Source organism: Chiloscyllium plagiosum, chromosome 12 (assembly GCF_004010195.1).
Source record: "Chiloscyllium plagiosum isolate BGI_BamShark_2017 chromosome 12, ASM401019v2, whole genome shotgun sequence".
Lineage (NCBI taxonomy): Eukaryota > Metazoa > Chordata > Chondrichthyes > Orectolobiformes > Hemiscylliidae > Chiloscyllium > Chiloscyllium plagiosum.
Genome location: NC_057721.1, coordinates 86,269,405 through 86,292,094, shown reverse-complemented (window position 1 = coordinate 86,292,094; position 22,690 = coordinate 86,269,405). Strand labels below are relative to the sequence as shown.

At 42.1% G+C, this 22,690-nt stretch overlaps 1 protein-coding gene across 1 annotated transcript in view; it reads right to left on the bottom strand.

Moving 5' to 3' along the window:
* The window catches only part of LOC122554866 (nesprin-3-like), an 84,935-nt gene that overhangs the window by 17,392 nt on the left and 44,853 nt on the right, over nucleotides 1-22,690 (bottom strand). Inside the window, exons 9-10 of the mRNA XM_043700214.1 lie at nucleotides 12,083-12,232; nucleotides 2,741-2,896 (exon numbers count right to left, since the gene is read on the bottom strand). Coding sequence (XP_043556149.1) covers nucleotides 2,741-2,896; nucleotides 12,083-12,232 — 306 coding nt within the window. The remainder of the gene's footprint in view (nucleotides 1-2,740; nucleotides 2,897-12,082; nucleotides 12,233-22,690) is intronic.

Here is a 22,690-nt window from a genome sequence, read left to right as displayed (position 1 = left end):
TTGGGATTCTCCTTAATTCTGCTGGCTAAAGCTAGTTCATGACCCCTTTTAGCCCGCTTGATTCCTTGTTTAAGACATGTCCTACTTTTCCGATATTCCTCCAGGGCCTGTTTTGTTCTTAGCTGCCTGGACCTTATGCACACTTCCCTTTTCCTCTTGGTCATACAATTTCTCCTGTCATCCACTGTTCACTAATCTTGCCCTTCCTATCCTTTACCTTCAACAGGACATGCCTATCCTGCACCATCTTTAACCTATCTTTGAAAGTCTCCCACATCTCAAGTGTCGACTTCCCTTCAAATAGTTGTGTCCAATCCACATTTCCCAGCTCCTGCCTAATTTTGATAAAATTGGCCTTGGCCCTGTTTAGTACTCTTCCCTGAGGAACACTCTCCTCTTTATGTACGAGTATACTAAAACTTACAGAATTGTGGTCACTGTTCCCAAGGAAATCCCCCACCGCAACTTCTACCATCTGTCCTGGCTTGTTCCCCAGTACCAGGTCCAATATGGTCCCTTCCCTCGTCGGACTATTGACATACTGCTCTAGAAAACTCTCCTGGACGCTTCTGACGCTCAGTGTATCCCAGTCAATGTTGGGAAAATTAAAATCTCCCATCACCACTACCCTATTGCCTCTACATCGTTCCATAATCTGTTTACCTATTTGTTCTTCTACCTCATGCTCACTGTTGGGAGGCCTGTAATACAGCCCCAACAATGTAACTGCACCCTTCTTATTTCTCAGCTCCACCCATAATGCCTCACTACCCAAGACCTCCATAGTATCCTCCTTTAGCACAGCCGTGATATCGTCCCTGACCAGCAATACAACTCCCCCCCCCCCCCCTTTTACTTCCCTCCCTGTCCTGTCTGAAGCGTCTATATCCTGGAACATTTAGTTGCCAAGAGACCACATTTGGAATATTGTGTCCAGTTCTGGTCGCCCTACTATAGGAAAGATACAGAGGCTTTGGAGAGGGTGCAAAGAAGGTTTACCAGGATGCTGCCTGGACTGGAGGGCTTGCCTTACGAACAAAGTTTGAATAAGCCCAGACTTTTCTCTCTGTAGAGGAGGAAGAGAGGAGACCTGATCGAGGTGTACAAAATAATGAGAGGAATAGATAGAGTTAATAGCCAGAGACTTTTCCCCAGGGCAGGATTGACTGGTCTGAGAAGTCATAGTTTTAAGATATTAGAGGAAAAGTATAAAGGAGACGTCAGAGGTAGGTTCTTTACACAGAGAGTTGCGAATGCATGGAATGCGTTGCCAGCGGTGGTGGTGTCATTGGGGACATTTAAGCCCCTGCTGGACATGCACATGGATAGCAGTGAGTTGAGGGGTGCGTAGGTTAAGTTACTATATTTTACATTAGGATGAAATCTCAGCACAACATCGTGGGCCAAAGGGCCTGTTCTGTGCTGTACTTTTCTATGTTCTACGTTCCATCATGCCCTTCCTTCAACCAAGTCTGTGTGATTGCAATAACGTCATACTCCCAGGCACCAATCCAAGCCCTAAGTTCATCTGCCTTACACACTATACTCCTTGCATTAGATACATTTCAGGCCACCAGTTTTTTGCGCTCATCCGCTCCCTGCCCAAATATAAATTAAGCCCTTGCCTTCCCGGCAGCCCTCGCTTCACTCCTCGCCGCCCTGTCAAAATGCAGGCCCGACTCCAGAGGTAAGTGCTTTAAATCCTTTAACAAGTACCTGGATGAGCACTTAGCACATCTTAACATTCAAGGCTATGGGCCAAGTGCTGCCCATTCTCCAGATTTATCTCTGTACACTATAAATACATCACTTTCAAATATATATTCACTTGAACTGAGAGTTCCCTCTGCTCACTTCCATCCATCAAACTTGTATCATTGAGCCTGTAATGTCTGCACATGCTTCTTCTATGAAAATGCATAACCTCACATTTCTTTGCATTGGAATTCATCTGCCAGGTGTCTGCCCATTTGGCCAACTTATCAATGCCCCTCTGAATTCCTCACAAGTCACTACTCTCCCCAGCTTAGCATCATCTGCAAATTTAGAGATTTTTTGCCCACAACACCAATGTCCAAATCGTTTATATAGATCAAAAAAAGCAGGTGTCCCTGCACTGATTCCTGGAGAACTCCACTACATACCTTCCGCCACCCAAAAGCCATCCATTAACCATTATGGTAACTGAGACTTATTACTCTGCTTCCTATCACTCCACCTTTTGAAAGTCCACTTGTGTTAACATTTATTGGCTCTTTGTTATCAAAGGCAGCTGTTCCATCAATTAAAAAAAAATTTGGCAAACAATTTCTTTTTTATAAAACTTACTGACTCTGCCTGATTACATTAGGATTCTTTAAGCTAAACTTTCCTTGATTGTGAATAAGAACATGTTCTAAGTGACTCACATCAGGACAAACAGCTCCCCTGTTTTCTATGCCCCCCCCCTTTTGAGGGAGAGAGAGATACAGTGCAGTTGTCAGCATATATCTGCATATGGATCCTCTGGAATAAATCATAACAGATTATTCACAGCTGATTCATACCACCTCTTCTCCTGGGACTTGCGGGCTGAGACTTTCACCTTTGAATAAAGCACTTGGATTAAATAGCACTCAAGATCTCTGTGATCTTTTGCAAAATGAATCTTATTATTTACTGAAGGCTGCTGCAAAATGAAAAGCTAGCACAACAGAAATTGGATTTCATAGCTTCTGTAAACCCAGATCACAAAACATACCGAAAGTTCTTGAGCCTCCTTCAATTTTGATTTATACAACATCCATCGGTATCGCAAATCTTCCAGCTGTTTCTCTTCTTCATTCGCACCAGGAAACTCAGCACTGAAGAGCTCTTCAAAAATTTTCTGGCCCTGAGGGACACGAGATTGCAGCACCTGAAAAATCATTAGTTAATCTTTTTAGAAAAGCTAAAAACATTGCTGCTGTGTGCACATAACTGGAGAACGTTGTTTATAAAATGACAAGAAGTAGAAGCTTTTCATCTTGCACTAATCAGTACACCATGTCAAGATGTCATGTTTGATTTCATGTCCATCAAATTCTCAAACTTCATATCAAATGCAGTTGAGGTAGTTTTAAATAGCAACTTGATATGGGACGGCAACTGTGTAGTGACTAGATCAGCAGGGTAGCAATGTGGAATTCCAAGAAATAGCAAAGACAGCAGCTTCATAAAGAGAGGATTGAACTTTTGTGGGAAGAGCAATGGCAGCAGTCAGCGGGTATTTCTTTTGATCGGCAAAGTGGTTTAAATCAGAAGATGCTAATGCAGTTAAGAAGTTCACTTCAAAAATGTTGAGTATTAAAATTAACTAATTGGAGATATGGCTGGGTAGGCACTGTGTAGCAGCTGTAGGATGTGAGAGTTGGTAGATGTCAGGATGATCCACTGTGACTAGGAGAAAGTGAGAACTGCAAATGCTGGAGATCTGAGTCTAAATGTGTGGTGCTGAAAAAGCACAGCAGGTCAGGCAGCATCCGAGGAACAAGACAGTTGACATTTCGGGCATTAGCCCTTGATCAGGAAAATGTGATGAAGGGGTTATGCCTGAAATACTGACTCTCCTACTCCTCAGATGCTGCCTGACCTGCTGTGCTTTTCCAGCACCACACTAATCCACCATGGCCACATCTGCAGCAAGTGTTGGCTGCTTGAGAAACATCAACTCAAAGTTGATGAGCTGGAGTTCAAGTTGCAGAGACTGTGATATCAGAGAGGGAGAGATATTTGGACACAGTTATAGACAACAGTAACTTCCCTTAGATTAATTACATCAAATTTGGTACATGGTCAGGGGCAAGAGGTTTACATCTGCAAGCAAGACAGGTACTGGATTCTCGAATACAACTTTGGAGGATCCGCAGCCAGTGCCCTTATCCAATAAGTACAGGGTTCTTGCTCCCAGTATGGACGTGGGCACAGACTGCATGCAGGATGAATGTACTGAGCACAGTATAATAGTCCAGAGTGCAATTCAAGTGAGGGAAAGAAAGAGAAATGTAATAATCATGAGGGTTGTCATAGATACTTCAGGGAATAGATTGTGTTCTCTGCAGCAAAAGCAGAGTGTCCCAAAATCTGTGTTTCCTACCCAGTGTCAAGGTTCAGAACATCTATTCTGGGCTGGAGAGGAATTTGGAGTGGGAGGGGTTGGACCTAGTTCTAAGAGTCCATGTTGGCAATAATGACATGGGATTTAGGGATAAATTAAAAAGCACAACCACAAATAAATCTGTCCAGTGGGAAATGTTAAGAATTTATATTCTTGTCCCATTTCAGGGGCTTCATGTTTTACTATTTTCCGGGATTGGAGTAAGATAGTTGTGGATAACCAGGTACCCTTTAAAAAACAAAAGAGGCAGCATAAAAGCGCAACATGTTTTTCACAAGGCATTTCTTTAAAGTTGTGTGTTTATTGCAGAGACTCTGCATGTGTTTATGATTGTTTGTTTACAACTTCTGGATTGTGTTTGAACTTTACAGTTGGAGAAGGAAAAGAGCTTCCCAGCTCAGCTTTCCTGTCTCTGGAAAACCAGAGCCCTGGTCCAATCTGAACCCGGACTGCCCTCTGAAGAGCACCTAGAAGAAATTCAAAATTTTGCTTGAGTAACCTGTGTTGGCAAAGACTGATTGTGTTTGGTGACATCCAGCTTTATGCACATGAATGTCAGCCATCTGAACATCTCTATGCTTATCTATTTTGCTTTCAAGAACCAAGACATATTGGACAAAAAGAATCTTGGCAGAAATATCCCTGCTTATCCCTGGCCCTGCTTTTATTATTCAATCATAAGGATGATGTACATTGCTGGTTTGACCAGTATTTAAAATCCATTGCTAATTGTCTTTGAGGTGGTGGTGCTGATGACCTGCCTTCTTGAACTGCTGCAATTCACATGGCATAGAGTCATCTACAGTGTTATCAAGAAGATAGTTCCAAGATTTCAGCAATGGTGAAGAAAATGCAACACAGTTCCAAGTCAGGGTGTGGTGTGGAAGTAATGGTGTTCCCATGAATCTGTTGCCCTGTGCCCCTTGGTAGTGGTGTTTGCGGGTTTGGCAAGTGCTTTCTAAAGACATATAGAAAAATGTCTTGTAGATGGTATACACTATTTCCACTGTACCAGAGTGCTGAAGGGAGTACATGTTGAAAATAGTGGATGGGGTGCCAATCTAAAGAGGTTTGAGTTTGCCTTGAATAGGGTCAAGCTTCATGCATGCTCTTAGAGCTGTACCCACCATCACCTTTAATGACAGGCCCAGGATGCTAATGGTGGTAATGTCATTGAACATTGAAATTTAATGGCTGGATTCTCTCTTGTTAGAGGCAGTCATTGTCTGGCACTTTATCACTACAAATGAAGCAGTTGAAGATGATCAGGCTTAGGACATTGCCCTGAGGATCTCCAGTAGAGATGACCTAGGACCAAGATTGAAAACCTCCTTCAACCACAACCATCTTCCTTTTCGAAAGGCATCACTCTAACCAGGAGAGAATATTCCCCTAATTTCCAGCAACTCTACTTTTGCAAAGGGATGTCAAGGTCACTCTTACCTTGGGGGTTCAGCATGTTAACTAAATTTTGACCAAATCTGTGGTGTGGTTGAGGAGGTGTTCAGTTAGCTCAGTTGGTTGGATGGCTGGTTTTAAATGCACAGGGATGTCAACAGTATGGGTTCATTGTCTACACCAACTGAGGTTACCATGAAGATGCCTCCTTCACAAACTCTCCCTGGTCCAGAGGTGGTGACAGATTAAACTCTACCAGTCATCATTCTCCTAAGAGAGCAGCCCTATGTCCTCCGGGACTATAGCAACCTTTGGTGTCAGTTAGCTCAGCCTGCTGGACAATTGATTTGCAATGCAAAGTGAAATATTCGAGCAATAAGACAGAAAACTCTGAATGTTGAGGTATATTTAGGACTAGGGAAGAAGAATGGCTATTTAACATGTGCAAATGAGGCAAATCAACAGAGGCTGTAGTGGAATGCAGAAAATGTGGGGGAACTTAAAAAACCATTAGGAGAGCAAATAGGGGAACGAAAAAACACTGACAGATAGGATTAGGGAGAATCCATGATGTAAACATATCAAGTGTAAAAGGATAATCAGGGAATGACTAGGGTCCATTAGTGACCAGTGGGGCAATCTGTGCATGGAGCCAGCTGTTAAATAAGTACTACACATCTATCCTCACTTTGGAGGAGGACGTAGGTACATAATTTGGGGAGACTGACGGGTCTTAACATAGGGAATGAGGTGGTATTAGAGGTGTTAGCAGGCTTAAAAGTGGACAAATTCCCCAGTCTGGCTGCAGAGTTGTATCTCTGGCTGCAAAAGAAGCTAAGGCAGGAAAATACAAGGGCTTTGACTCACATTGTTATTTCCTCTCTGACCACAGAGGTGATTCCAGATGACAGCCATTTCAGTTCCACATTTTAAGAAAGGTGGTGGGGATAAACCAAGGAATTGCAGACATTAAGTCTCACATCAGTGGTCAGGAAATTATTGGAGAAAATTTAGAAGGAGACAATTAATCTCCACTTGGAAGGCAAGGTTTGTTCAGGGATAGTCAACCTGGCTTTATCAGAGGGGGGTCATACCTAACAAACTCTCAAAATTATTTGAGGTAGTGATCAAGTGTGATTGATATAGTCACTGTAATTGATATAGTTTTTTTCTGGATTTTAACAAAGCCTTTAACAACATCCTGCATGGAAGACTGATAAAGGCAACAGAATACCTTGGCGAGCTGAATTCAAAATTGTCTCAATGGGAGAGGACAGAAGTGGTGGGAGAAAGCTGCTTATGTAACCAAAAGAAAAAATGCTGGAAAATCTCAGGTCTGGCAGCATAGAACATAGAACATAGAAGAATACAGCGCAGTACAGGCCCTTTGGCCCTCGATGTTGCGCCAATCCAAGCCCACCTAACCTATACTAACCCACTATCCTCCATATACCTATCCAATGCCCGCTTAAATGCCCATAAAGAGGGAGAGTCCACCACTGCTACTGGCAGGGCATTCCATGAACTTACGACCCGCTGAGTGAAGAACCTACCCCTAACTTCAGTCCCATATCTACCCCCCCTTAATTTAAAGCTATGCCCCCTGGTAATACCCGACTCCATACGCGGGAAAAGGTTCACACTGTCAACCCTATCTAACCCCCTAATCATCTTGTACACCTCAATCAAGTCACCCCTAAACCTTCTTTTCTCTAATGAAAACAGCCCCAAGTGTCTCAGTCTTTCCTCATACGATCTTCCTTCCATACCAGGCAACATCCTGGTAAACCTCCTCTGCACCCGTTCCAGTGCCTCCACATCCTTCCGAAAGTATGGTGACCAAAACTGCACACAATATTCCAGATGCGGCCGCACCAGAGTCTTATACAACTGCATCATGACCTCAGGACTCCGGAACTCAATTCCTCTACCAATAAAAGCCAATAAAATGAAATTCTATGAGCTGAAAAAGAAACTCTTGATATTTACTGACATTTTTAATAATATAATACACAATTATTTAAATTAAAGCTGTCCAGAAAAGTAATCAATGCTAATCAAGCATAATTTCCCATTGAAGCCGAACAAATTCATTCACAGCCATTCGCAGTTCTTTTGGGAGCCAGTAGAGTCATAATGGGTCAAATAGCTTCTTTCTGTACTGTAAAATTTGATATTTCTATGTTTCTGATCACTATGTCACAAGAACCCTCCTTTCCAGGATAAAACAGGCTGGTTGATTGGCACCACATCCACCAGCATTCACCCCCTCCACTACAAAAGCTAAGTAGCAGCAGTGTGTACCATCTATAAATACATTGCAAAAATTCACCAAGACTCCTTAGTCGCCATCTTCTAAATCCGCAGCCGTTCCTGTCTAGAAGGACCAGTGCATGCGAGTACCATCATCTGCAAGTTTCCCTTCAAGACATTCACCATCCTGGCTTGGAAATATAATGTTGTTCCTTTAGTGTCACTGGTTAAAAATCCTGGAGCTCCCTCCACATCATATTGTGGGTCTACTTTCCCTAATGAATCACAATGGTTCAAGGAAGCTCACCACCATCTTCTCCAGGACAACTTTGAATAGGCAATAAACGCTGTTGCAGACAATGAAGAAAACAAAGTGGCACAAAATCCAACATGTTTGTGCTATTTTCAAATGTAATGACTCTGTAACCTTGTACTTGCCTAATAATAAGTGCAGAGATAGGTTTAGGAACTTATAACCATATGGCTAACAATGTTGCTCTTCAATCATTTACTTTTTTTTTCTTGCACAGACTGTGTTCACTTCCCTCACACCTCAGGCATGCAGCTATTTGCAATAAGATCATTTTAAGTGAGTTGGCACACATTGCTTGAGCTGGTAGCCTGTTCCGTATGTTAACAAGCCTCATGCGTAAAGAAACTACTCCTTTTAAGTACTTAGCTGTAAGCATCTTTGGTTTTTACTGTGAAGAAGCATATGCCAATTTACATTTACACAGCCTGCAGAGAACATTTAGTTCAAGTCAGGATACTTAAAACAGGATTCAAACTTTTAAAATTTGTGAATACTTGAATTAATTAACATACCTTCTATAGGAAGGATGTTATCAAACTTGAGAGGGTGCAGAAAAGGTTTACAAGGATGTTGCTAGTACTGGAGGGTTTGAGCTATAGGGAGAGGTTGAATAGGCTGGGGCTTTTTTCCGCTGGAACATTAAAGACTGAGGAGTGACCTTATCAAAGTTTATAAAATCATGAGGGGCATGCATTTGATGAATAGCAAAGATCTTTTTCCTCGGGTAGGAGAGTCCAAAATTAGAAGGCATAGGTCTAAGGTGAGAGTGGAAAGATTTTAAAAGGACCTGAGGTGTAACTTTTTCATCCAGAGGACAGTGCCTGTATGGAAGGAACTGCCAGAGGAATTAGTGAAGGCTGGTACAATTACCACATTTAAAAGGCATCTGGACATGTACATGAATAGGAAGGATCTAGAGGGATACCAGCCAAATGGTGGCAAATGGGACTAGGTCAGATTTGAACGTCTGGTCTACATGGATGAGTTGGACCAAAAGGTCTCTTTCTGTGTTGTATGATTTCATGATCCACCTGAATGGGTAGGTTTACATTCACAATTTGAGTTGCAGACTGAGATATCCCGTTCTGAAGATCTAAAGGATTGGCTCAAGCATCCCTGGCATTTTGGTGTGAACTTGCTTGTTTGACCTGGTCATTTCAGGGGCAGCAGGTGCTACTTTAAGATACAATTCAGAGCCATTTATTCCAGTTTAGTTTGAATGAATGTAAAGTTAAAATGAGATTATGCTGGTGGCAACAAGTGATGTGGGTATGGATCTGTATCAAGGTTTCCTCTTGGGTAGCTCTTGACACTTGAAGGACTTTCTTCATGTTCCTCAGCTTCCCAACCCCCACCATAAAATCATGATAGTGTGGGGAATAGGTGCTGCATCTGTCATTTATCCATCCCACAAACTGATATTTCAAACTTATTTTTATATCTACAAAGCACCAGTTGCATCCACCTAGCACAAAAATGCAAAAACACATGTACTTTCCACCTGGGACTATGTTAAGGCATCTTGTGAGAAATTAGTTGAATTCAGGTTTACTCTCTCCAACAAAATAATTCCTGAAGAGTCACCAGATTCAAAATATTAGTTCTATTGTTTCTCCACAGGTGCTGCCAGATCTGTTGAGTTTCTCCAACTATTTGTGCTTTTGTTTGTTTCAGATCTGCAGAATCCAGAAATCTTTGTTTTATGTTAACGTCATTTCTGTCACTCACTTATACAAATGAATATGGGTTGTCACATTCTGGTGCCATGGATGATTTAGTAAAGCCTAGATTATTAATTTCTCATTGAGATATTATCTTGGAGACATTTATAAAATAGAAGAATTGATTTTTTGTTGGGAAATAGAAAATGAGGTTGATATTGGATGCAGATATGTTAATGCATTTGTCTGAAATGCCTACTTCTGCCATGTGGATAAAGACATCAGCAGTAGATAAAGAGTGAAATATTTCAAAATCAATGGTTGGAGTGCATTAATTATGAATGTGTTAATATATTGACAACTATATATGTTGAAACTTTCTGCCTAGCATATGTCTGGCACACTTAAGACATCTTTTTTAAGTAGATGTCAATTTAGAGAGAAATTGAATCTCAGTTTAATTGACTTCAGGCTGCTCATAACATCTAATTCAGAGGTAGTTAAACCCCCCCCAAGAGCACTAGCAAACCTCCCCCCAAGGATACTGGTGCCCCTCAGGTTCAGGTGTAGACCATCAATAAGCATCTATAAGGAGAGAAAAGAGCCGACAGTTCGAGTCTAACTGACCCTTTGTCAAAGCTGTTTATGTGACTGTCCATCAAGTTGCATGGACAGTGCTGGGTCACTTATTATTCATGATAGCTCTAAATGATAGCTCCAAAGGATATACAAGAAAACATGGGGTTATGATAAATGAGTTTACATAGGACACAGATTGGCTAACAGGGAGGAAGGTGGTCCTAGGTTACAGGAGGATTTTACAGATGGGCAGTTCAGTGGCAGAAGGATCTTAACCCTGATAAGTGTTAGGTGATGCACTTCGGAAGAAGAAACAAGACAAGGCAACACTTCATGAAGGGCAAAACACTAGGAAGCTCAGAGGAACACAACGAACCCTGGGGTAATGGTCCAAAGATCCCTGCAAGCAGCAGGACAGGTTTGTAGGGTTGTTAAGGCAGCATATGGGACTTGTCTAACAGTTGTGGCATAGATTATAAGAGAAGGGAGGTCGTGTTGGAGCAAAATAAAACTTAGGATGAGCCACGGCTGGAGTATTATTTGCAATCCTGGTCATCGTGATTGAGGATGTGACTGCACTGGAATGGGTGCAGAGCCACTTCACCAGAATGTTGCCTGGGATGGAGCACTTTCGCTACAAAGAGAGACTGGATTAGCGCAGGTTTTCTTTGAAGCAGAGAAGCGCAGCAGATCAGGCAGCATCCAAGGAGCAGGAGAATCGACATTTCAGGCATAAGCCCTCCTTCAGGAAAAATTTGAAGCAGGGAAGGCTGACAGTGGCCCTGATTAATATGGGTAAGACTATGAGGCATATGTACAGGGTGGACAAAATGCAGCAGCTCTCCTTTGTTGAAAGGTCAATAATGAGTGGGTGCACCTTTAAGGTGAAAGGGAGGAGGTTTAGAGGGGATAGGAGGGAATACAGTTTCACCTTGAGGGTAGTTGAGGGCACCTTTAAAGAATACTCAGATGAGCACCGAAAACATTGAAGGCCATAGAGCAAGTGCTGGAAAGTAGGACTAGTGTAGATTTAGAGCAGTTTTTGTCAGTGCGGATTGATGGGTTGAAGGGCCTCTTGTGTTTTGATTTCAGCTTGTTGGCATCCACAGATTTGTTTTACTAAAGGACAAGGAATATCTTCTCTGGGGCTATTACTACCTGGAATACTGAACAGCCTGGAAAGAGTGGACATTGGGAAGATGTTTCCATTAGAGGGAGAGATCAGGACCAGAGGGCACAGCCTTGCAGTAAAGGGAAGACCCTTTAGAACAGAGATGAAGAGAGACTTCTTCAGCCAGACAGTGGTGAATCTATAGAATTCATTGCCACAGAAGGCTGGGGAGGTCAGGTCATTGAGTATATTTAAGACAGAAATAGATGGTTTCCTCATTGTCAAGGGGATCTATGGTTATGGGGAGAAAGCAGGAGAAGGGGGTTGGGAAACTTATCAGCCATGAATGAATAGCGGAGCAGACTCAATGGGCTGAATGGCCTAATTTCTGCTCCTATATCTTCCGGTGAGGGCTGGGTCTTTGTATTTATTCAAGTCTAAGTTAGATTAATTTTTGATGGACAAATAAGTCAAACATAATGAGGCAGAGGTGGAACAGACAGAAAACTAGAATTCTGACCATAAATACATGATGTTACTGAATTGTGCAGCAGGTTTGAAGAACTGAATGGCCTCCAGCTGCTCCCATATTCTTATTACATTGAATCTTAATGATCTCTAATCTCGCTGACCTTCAGGCCTTGTTTTCTGTTTTTTCTCTCTCTGCTACTCCTAGGACGTTTGGCAGCTAGAATGCTCAACAATCTCCGATCTTCAGTTTTGAGCCACTCTTCAAACTTCTTCAATAACAGCTTGCAAGCACTGGGATCTCGACCATTCATCTGTTAAACAGTCAAATGGACTTTAACAAGTATGATTTGTATCGGACAAAAGCAAACTACTGAAAATGGTGAAAATCTGAAATGATAAATTACTGTAAATAATCAGTAATAGGTATCACGTTATAACATTTCAAACATTGCTCAGTTCAGATGAAAGATCATCAAACTGAAACATTAATTCTTCTTCCTCCATGCTGAAGATTTCCAACATTCTTGGTTTTGATTGGACTATGAATTATGCAATGCTGACATTGTTTTAATCTGTTGAAACTAAACAGTGAGATTACTCAAGAGAAGTAAATGTCAAATTCATTCCATTGTGACGTGCATGTATGGGTTTTGATCTGAATATACTGGCATACTTTTCTGCATTCTGCACCAAGTATGCTGTTTACGTATTTATTAATGGAATATAGTCAAGTACCTGTGATACGTACCCAATTCCCTTCAGATAAAGTGCTGGAGAAATTCAGGTCTGGCAGCATCTGTGAAAACAGAAATAAAATTAACGTTTTGAGTCCAGTCTACCCAAGAAGGACCTTGGACTCATAGCATTCACTCTTCTTCACAGATACTGCCAGACATTGAGTTTCTTCAACAATTCCCGTTTTTGTAATTATTCAGTTTTTCTACATTAATGAGGAAAAATGTCTTCACTGAGAGCACTGAACCCGTGGAATTCTCTACTACACAAAGTGGTTGAGGCAAAACACTAAAGGTTTTCAAGGTGGTGATGATACAATTCCTTGGGCTGAACGGGTCAAATGTATGGAGACAAAGTGGGAACAGGGACCAAGCTGGTTGATCAGCCATGGTCAAACGGAATGGCTGAATGGCCTACTCCTGCTCCTATGTTCTATGTCTATGGTTTTTTTTATTTCCTTATCCTCCATTATACATTCTTCTGTCTCTGCATTTAATGGGGCCACATTTGTCTTAGCTAAACCTTTCCTTTCCATATGCCTAAAGGAGCTTTTACACTCTACGTTTCTCACTAACTTGCATTCAAATTCTCCTTTCCATTATTAGTTCTTGGTCATCTTTTGCTGGGTTCTAAATTGCTCCCAGTCGTCAGGTACTAATTTTTCTGATATCCTTATGAGCTATGTCCATTGATGTAAGGTCATTTTTAAACCGTGACCCATGTTTCAGTTCCCTCTCCTTTTGGTGCTGTGTTTTAGAGGAATGTATATTAATGCAAATCGCTGTAATACATCTTTAAATACTAGCCATTGTCGGTTTACCATTAAATCTAGTCATATGTTTCCAATTTATCCCTCATTTTCATCATTTATTTTAATCAGATTTATGACCCCAGTTTCCGAATGAATGACGTAATTTTCAAACTTAATTTAAAATTACACCATGTCACGGTCGCTGGTGTAAACATGATGGGCTGAAGGGCCTCTTTCTGTGCTGTAAAACTATTTTCAAAAGTTACTTTCACAGTAAGGTTACTGATCAGCCCTTTCTCAATAAATCATACTAAATCTAAAATAGCTGGCTCCTAGTTGAGTTATCCAGGCTGTATAAAAATTAAAGTTGCTCGTTAGTGCTGCATCAACAATATAATTTGCTTCTTAAATTCATTGACTTATTCCATACTCAATATTAACATGGCTATTTGATGGATTATAAACAACTCTCATGAATGGCGACTGCTTCTTGCTGTTTGTTAGCTCCAACCAAACTGATTCTACATCTTCATCCTTCCACCTTAGATTTTCTCTCATTAACGTATTGATTCCATCCCTTATTAAGCGCACTCCACCATCATCTTTTTGTCTACACAAACCAAGTAATGAATATCCTTGAATATTCAGTTTTCAGTCTTGATCACCCTGTAATCAAACCATTAGAATGGCACTAAACCATATTCATTTATCTCTATTTGTGCCTTAAGATCATCTACCTTGACGAAAGTGCTGCACCTTTTTCACACTGCATTGCATCCTATTTGCTGCACATGGAACCTGAACGTTCCTCAAAGACCAGAGGGCAGTAAGGAGTCAGCCACATTTGGCAGTGATGTCGAGTAGATAAATCTCTAGGGCAGAATGAAATGTACCTCAAGCACCTGAGACAGACAATGATTAATCAAGAGCAGGTAATTACGACATTTAAAAGGCATCTGGATGGCTGTATGACTAGGAAAGGTTTACAGGGATATGAGCCAAATGCTGGAAAATGAGACAAGGTTAACAATAAGATGGCTATAATAACATTGATAGCATTATACTACAGACCCCCAACAACCGCAGAGTCCTTGAGGAACAAATAAATAGGAAGATTATGGAAACATGCAATAAAAAGGGTTGCCATAGTGGATAACTTTAACTTCCCCAATATTGACTGAGACTCCCTTACAGCAACAGGATTAAGACAAGGAAGAATTTGTGAAATGCATCCATTAGAGTTTCTTGAAACAGTATGTGGATGATCCAACTAGACGAGGGGCAATACTGGACCTTGTATTGGCTAATGAGCCTGGCAAGGTGATTGACCTTTCAGTGGGACAGCATTTTGCAAACAGTGATCACAACTCCTGAAGTTTGAAGATAACTATAAATAAGGATAAGTCAGGACCTTGTGGGAATGTTAATTGGGAGCAGCGGTATCAAGCAAGTCCACATTTGACATGTGGGAATTTTTTAAGGGTCTGCTGGAGTTCAGGACCGGCATGTTCCAGTGAAGGGGGAGGACAAGGACGGTATGGTAAGCGACCCTTGGATTAGGAGGGACGTTTGTGAATTTAGTAAAAGGAAAAAAGAAACATATGTAAGGCTTGGGAAGGTAAAATCCGACAGGGCCTATGTGGAATATAAGGAGAAGAGGAAGGAACTCAAGCATGGAATTAGGAATGCAACAACAGGCCATGAAACGACCCTGGCAAGTCGGGTTAAAGACAATCGCAAAGTATTCTATACATACATTAAAACAAGAGGATAACTATGCAGAAGCTAGGACCACTTAAGGATAAAGGAGGAAGCTTGTGCTTGGAGGCAGAGAGGATGGGCAAGATCCTAAGTGAGTACTTTATGTTAGTATTCACCCAGGGAAGGATATGGAGGATAGTGATATTTGTGTGGACATTCTGAGATCATGAAAGTGGTGTTGGGTCTCTTCAAGAGCATTAAGGTGGATAAGTCCCCTGGGCCCGATGATATCTATCCCAGGTTCTTGAGAGGGGCAAGAGAAGAGATTTCTGGGGCCTTGACCAAGATCTGTGTGTCCTCATTAGCCACTGGAGATGCCTGGAGAACTGGCAAGGAGCTCATGTTGCTCCTCTGTTCAAGAAGGGAAATAGGGACAATCCAGGAAACTCTAGACTGATGAGTCTCACATCGGTGTTTGGGAAGCTATTGGAGAGAATTCTTGGGGATGGGATTTATATGCATTTGGAAAATTAGGGACAGTCAGCAAGGCTTTGTGCAGGGCAGATTGTGTATTACTAACTTGATTACCTTTTCAAGATGGTGACAGAGGTGATTGGTGAGGGTAGAGCAGTGGACGTCATTTACATCAGTTTTAGTGAGGCTTTGAAAAAGACCCTCATGGTAAGCCCATCCAGAAATCTTAGATATATGAGACCCACATTGATTTGGACACATGGATTCAGGTGGGGCTTGCCCATAAAAGGCAGAGTCTAGTGGTGGAAGGGTGTTTGTCAGGCTGGAGGTCAGTGACTAGTGGTGTGCCACAGGGATCCATACTGAGACCTCTGTTGTTTGTGATATATGAAGGATGTGGAGGCTTTGGATAGGGTACAGGAAAGGTTCACCAGATGTTGCCTGATTTGGAGGATATTAGCAATGAGAGATTGGAAAAACTTGGTTTGTTTTCACTTGAATGTCAGAAACTGAGGGTGACCTGATAGAAGTTTACAAAATCATGAGAGGTAAAGATAAAATGGCTAGTCAGAGTCTTTCTCCAAGGCTAGAAATGTCAATTACTCAGGGACATAGGCTTAAAATGATAGAGGGAAAGATTACAGGAGATGTGAGAGGCAGGTCTTTTTATTTTACACAGAGGGTGATAAGTCACGAATCTGCAGCCTGAGGTAGAAGCAGATATAATAGCAACATTTAAGAGGTATCTTGACAAAGACATGAAGAGGCAGGGAATAGAGGGATATAAACTGCATAGAAGCAAAAGGCTGTTCAATTAGAAGAGCCTTTAAAAAATGGGTATTGGACACATGTATGGATAGCAATGGAATGGTTTAGTTTAGATGGGCATCAGATTAACTTCACAGGTCAGTGCAACGTCAAGGCCCTGTACTGTGCTGTAATGTTCTATGTAACAGTGAAATACAGAGGAACCTCGATTATCCGAAGGACACAGGCAGGCGTATTTCGTTCAGTTAATTGAATTTTGGATAATTGAGTGCTGGATAACATTGTTTAGCCAAGCATCGGGACCTAGCAATCTTGCCGGATAATCCAATATTTGGACAATCGAATGCCAGATAATCGAGGTTCCTCTGTAATGGCGATACATTTCCAAATCTGGATGACAAGTTGCCTGGTGGGGAATTTGCAGGTGGTGGCGTTCCTATTGTGACAATGCTGTCACTTAAAGAGGTTATCTTCAAGAGCAGTCCTAAAGGCAGAGGTACCAAAATCTGGAGTCAAGGAAAAGGCTAGTTTAACACTGGCAAGGGAGTGGCCAATTTTCCCAGTTCAGTTTTTATAGTTTGTTTTAGCTGCAGCAGTCACAAATGTGAGGAGCCTAAGGGAGCTTCAAGCTTCAGTGAAGAACTCCTCTGACTTTCTTCTGAAATCTCTCTATGGAAGCTGTTCCCTCCTGCCTGTAAGAACCAGTGTTTGAATTTACCTTTTTGCTAAGAGGAGTGTTTCTGGGGTGTTACTGTATTGGAACAGTTATTTAGTAATAGCCACTGCATTGGGTTAGTTAAGTTTACCATTAGTTAAGTTAATCTAAATTCTGCTTTCTTTTGTCAGTGTTTCAACTGTAGTGTTTAAGCAAATTCTGTTCTGCTGAAAGTGGTTTGGCCAGCTCCATCACACCTGGAATATCTACTTCATATTTGGCTTTAAAATTAGAAAACGTTAAAGTCTAGTTTACCTTCTTAAAATATTTTGAGGTGGTCATGCCTGGTCCATAATACCATGTATCTGCTGACCTTGTCCTTCGAGATGGAAATTGTCATGGGTTTGTAAGGAGCTAAGGATCTTCAATGGATTTCTTTCTACAAGATGCAACTTGTCGAGAGTATGCATTACTGCTACTGATGGTGGAGGGAGTGGATGCTTGTGGGATGTAGAGGCAGTCAACAGGGCTGCGTTGCCCTGGATGGTGTCAGGTAAGTGGGGTGTATTCCATCACACTCCTGGCTTGTGCCTCGAAGATGGTGGACAGGCTTTGGGAAGTCAGGTGGTGAGTTACTTGCTCGGCATTCCTAATGTCTACTCTGCTTTTGTAGCCACTGTATTTATATGGTGGAGTCCAGCTGAGTTTCAGCTCAATGGTAATCCCCATGATGTTGAGAGTGGGGGATTCAGTGATGGTAATACCATTGAATGTTAAAGGGCGCTGCTTAGATTATCTCTTACAGAAGATCATCATAGCCTAGCATTTGTGTGCTGCAAATGTTATTTGCCACTTGTCTGCCCTAAGCCTGATATTGCCCAGATCTTGTTGCATTCGAACACTGATTGCTTCAATATCTGAGTCGTCAGAAATAGTGCTAAATATTGTGCTATCATTGGCGAACATCCCCATTTCTGACCTTATGATGGAGGAAGGTTTTGATGAAGCAACTGAAGATGGTTGGGCCAAGGACACTATCATGAGGAACTCTTGCAGAGATGTCCTGGAACTGAGATGACTGACCTCCAATTACCACACCATAGACCCATCCCATTTTGGGTATACTCTCTTCTCCCCTCTTCTATCAGGCAGAAGATATACAAGTTTGAATACATGTACAATTAGATTCAAGAACACCTTCGTCCCTGCTGTATTCAGACTCTTGAAAGGATGTTTCAAATATTAATTTTGATCTTTCTGCATCTTCTGTGGTTGCAACACTTTGTTCTACACCATGTTCTGCTCCCCAATGCACTTTGTGTGCTATGATCTGCATGTAGAGCACCCAGAACAACACTCTTCACTGTATCTTGGTACATCTAATAACAATAAATCAAATGCAAGCAGTCTTCTGTGTGCCAGGTATGATTCCAACCAGAGGAGAGTTTGCTCCGTAATACCCAGTGATTCCAATTTAGCTGGTGCTCTTTAATGCAACATTGGAACAGTTATTTAGTAATAGTCACTGTATCGGGTTGGTTAAGTTTACCAATAGTTAAATTATTCTAAATTCCACTTTTTTTGTTAGTGTTTCAACTGTAGTGTTTAAATAAATTAAAGTGGTTTGACCAGCTGCATCATACCTGGAATATCCATTTCACATTTGGCTTTAAAATTAGAAAATTTTCAGCCCGCTGTCAAGGCAAGGCCGCCAACATTCTCAAAGATCCATCCCACCCAGGCAATGTTTTTCTACAATCTCTATCATCAGGGAGGAGGTACAGAAGCCTGAACACACACACCAGCTGGTTTCATAACAGTCTCTACGCTACTATTGTTAGAATACCAAATGGACTCTCAAACTCTTAACATTCGCCAGTACCTTTGATTTTGTTTTTTCCGCTGTTTACCTATTATTTACTATCTATGCTACTTAACTCTGTGATCTGCCTGTATTGCTCACAAGACAAGTTTTTCACTGTGCCTTGGGTACACGTGACAATAAATTCAATTCAATTCAATTTAGTTTAGATTAGATTAGATTCCCTACAGCATGGGAACAGGCCCGAAAAGGCCCAACCTGTCCACACCGCCCCTCCGAAGAGTAACCCACCCAGACCCATTTCCCTTTGACGAATGCACCTAAAACTATGGGGACAATTTGGCGTGGCCAATTCATCTGACCCGCACATCTTTGGACTGTGGGAGGAAACTGGAGTAACTGGAGGAAACCCACGCAGACATTGGGAGAATGTGCAAACTTCACACAGATAGTTGCCCGAGGCTGGAATCGAACCTGGGACCCTGGTGCTGTGAGGCAGCAGTGCTAACCACTGAGCCACCGTGCCACCCTAGTATTCCTCACAATCCCAACAGACCAGTTAAAATACATTGCTTGCATTGCATAGGGACAGCACTTAAATTTCCACCATTACTGGTGGAAAAAAAAAAGATTCCTGGGTTCTAATAGGAAGAGCTTCCACCAGTGGAAGCACGCTGGTGGTATCCTGACCATTATAGCAAACTGTACATTCCCTTACTGACATCTTAATTGGGTCTTCGCCCAGTTAAGTATTACCTGTTTTGCTGAGGAGTTGCTGTATTCTCCCACACTTGGTATATCAGCAAACTTTCGAAGCCGAACAGGAGTGAAGAAATGGGACCATGCCCTCAATATGGCACGGAAAAAACCTTGAACTCTGCTCTGCTCAAAATCACCCCAGAACTAAAACCAGACCTGATTCAAGGTGAAAACTTAAGTACTACAACAATGTCATAGGGGCAGGAAATTAATACTCAAGTGTTTGGATATTCTTTGAGCAGGTTCAAAGAGGTGCTTATGACAATGTTTGATTCCACTGTTGTGAAAGAGGGCATGGACACATTCATCTCGCAACGAGAAGGACTGCAGGCAGCTCAGCACAATAGAACTGTGAAGTCAAACTTTGACAATACAAAAGCCCTCACGTGAATCATAAATATCTTTTACAGCATATGTCCAGTAGTTCACAAGCCATTTTCAGATCATTTGATTATCATCCACTTTGAAGCAGGAAAATGAAATGATGTTACTGTTGGAAGATAAGTGAACATGGCAGTTAGAAGAAAGATAATTAATTAAGAGAGTTCCAGGATAGGCCAGTGGATGGTTCTCCTTGGGACAGGCAAGTTAATTCTCGAAAGGCACCGCTGGATTCAGTTTAAAAAGAAGTTTGCCATGGATGTCCAGTTCCAAAGCCTTACCAGTTAGGTCTAAACATCATGCACTGGCTGATTTCTCATGAAGGTTTTTGCTCAGCAGACCAGGATTTCCTATGCTCACTCTTCCTTGGAGTCCTGTCACCTGATCGGAGTCCTGTTCCTCCTTCAGATTTGGCCATTGCAGTGAGAGCTGACAAGTTTGGGTTAGATTTGGAAAAGTTCCCGCTCCTCCGATTCTCCGAATTTGCAGCCAACTGAGTCCGGAGGCCGGTGCTACGCCGTTTCACTGAGCCAGTGGCTTTTGCAACTCTGTTTGGCCTAACTAATACTCCGTAGCCTGGATTACATCGGAAATACTGCTTTCCACCGACTGAACCGTCATTCTTTCCTGTTGATTTGGTACAGGGACAGATCTTCTCTTCTCTTCATCACGTACAGGGAAAAGTGATTTGAGAAGTTTGGGCATCTGAGGTACAAAGGCCTTCACTGGATTCAAGTAAGAGGCTGCTAGTGCTGAGAATGAGTCTGCATCTTGTGGCATGGAATGCCTACTCGCCGGGGATCGGTATGGAGGAGTCTTCTTGTTGGACTGCAATGCAGCTGTCGAAATGTCCTGCTGACTCTCCCATCGACTCTTGTTGCGTTCAAGGCTGGATCTTGCATTGAGATCATGACGGCTTCCAGATAACCGGTTGACGTTTGGAGAGCTGATGCACCTTCTGGTCAGTTTACGCTTTGTATTTAATTGTTCTTTAACTGCAACTTCCTGACGCAGACGATCTAGAGTGAGGATATTTTCCACTGCCAATACACTACGAAGATATTTCTCAATGTATGCTTCCTTCTCGGCAGACTCTGCAGTTTCTAACTCTGCTGCCAAATGTGACATTTGGTGAAATGTCACATTGTTTGTCTGTGAGGCATCTGCAGATGACGTTGTGGGGATATCTGTTTTTGGTGAAGACTCTGTAGAGGTGTTCTTCTGCTCTGAGGGTTAGGGTTAGAAGAACAACACTTCCACAGTGTCTTCACCAAAAACGATACCGCTGCAACTTCAGCTGCAGATGCCTGTCACACAAACAACGCGACAAGGACATGCCACGACACAATACACTCGCCTCTCTACATTAAAAAAGTATCACAATTGACAACCAGACTTCTCTGACCATACGAATTCGTGACCACCCATAGACCGACAGCCACGCTCAGACAACTCACCAGGACAAGAGACCCTATACCCACCACACAAGACTAACATAATTTACAGGATTCCACGCAAAGACTGCACAAAACACTCTGTAGGACAAACAGGCAGACGACTACCAATCCACATCCATCAACACCTGCGCGACAGTAAATGCCACGATCAGCTGGCCCCAGTAGCCATACACACAGATGACAAGGACAACAAGTTTGACTGGGACAACACAATTATCCTAGGACAAGCTAAACACAGGACAGCCAGAGAACTTTTAGAAGCACGGCACTCATTCACGGACTCCACCAACAAACAGACAGACCTCGGCCCAATATAATGGCCACTACAACAAACTACTGGAACCAGCAACTGGAAGCAGCAGGAACGGAACCAAATAACTTCCAGAAAACACAGTACAGCAACACTTCACAGGAGGCTCCAGAACACTGAAGATGTCACCTCGACAGGGGGCAAAAGATCTGCAAATCAACTTCCCAGCTCAGCGAACATACCCACAAGCATAACAACCAACACCCGAGCGACAAACCTTTACACAAACCTTGTCCAGATTTTTTTGTTTACGGAATTCAAATTTCACCACCTGTTGTGGTGGGATTCGAACCCCCATCCCCAGAACATCAGATGAGCTTTTTTGACTAACAATATAGAAATAATACCACTAGGTCATTTCCTCTCCATTGCAGTTGTTTCATGTTGTATAGATCTCCTGTTCCAGAAATGATTCCTTTGCCCTCACCAGTCACATGTTGCATCGATCAATCTTCCTATTCCAATGCTCACTCTCACAGCCCTGACAGTAATGCTCTGATTGCAATTTTGAGGTCCTGCTTTTTAATCTTTTTATGCTAAAATCACTTTTTGAGGTCCCACTTTTTCACCTTTTTATGCTAAAATCACTTTTTAATATCTTTATCCCAAAATCTGCTTTTCAGGATCCCCATTTATACCTATTTCAGTACTGTCAATGTAGATCATTACCTGTCTGAACACCCTCACTCATGAGAATGTATTACAAATCATAGAATCCTGACGTGTGGATGCAGATCATTCGGCCCATCAAGTCCACACTAACCCTCTGAAGAGCATACCACCCAAACCCACCCCCCTATCCCTGTAACCCTGCATTTCCCATAGCTAACCCACCTTGCCTGCACATCCCTGGTGTTATGAAGTTGAAGACGTGTACTATACCTTTAAGAAAGAGTGAATACTGTTCTGAACTGAGAGATTACAAGTACCTGTGTATATGACTAGATGGGAGTCCC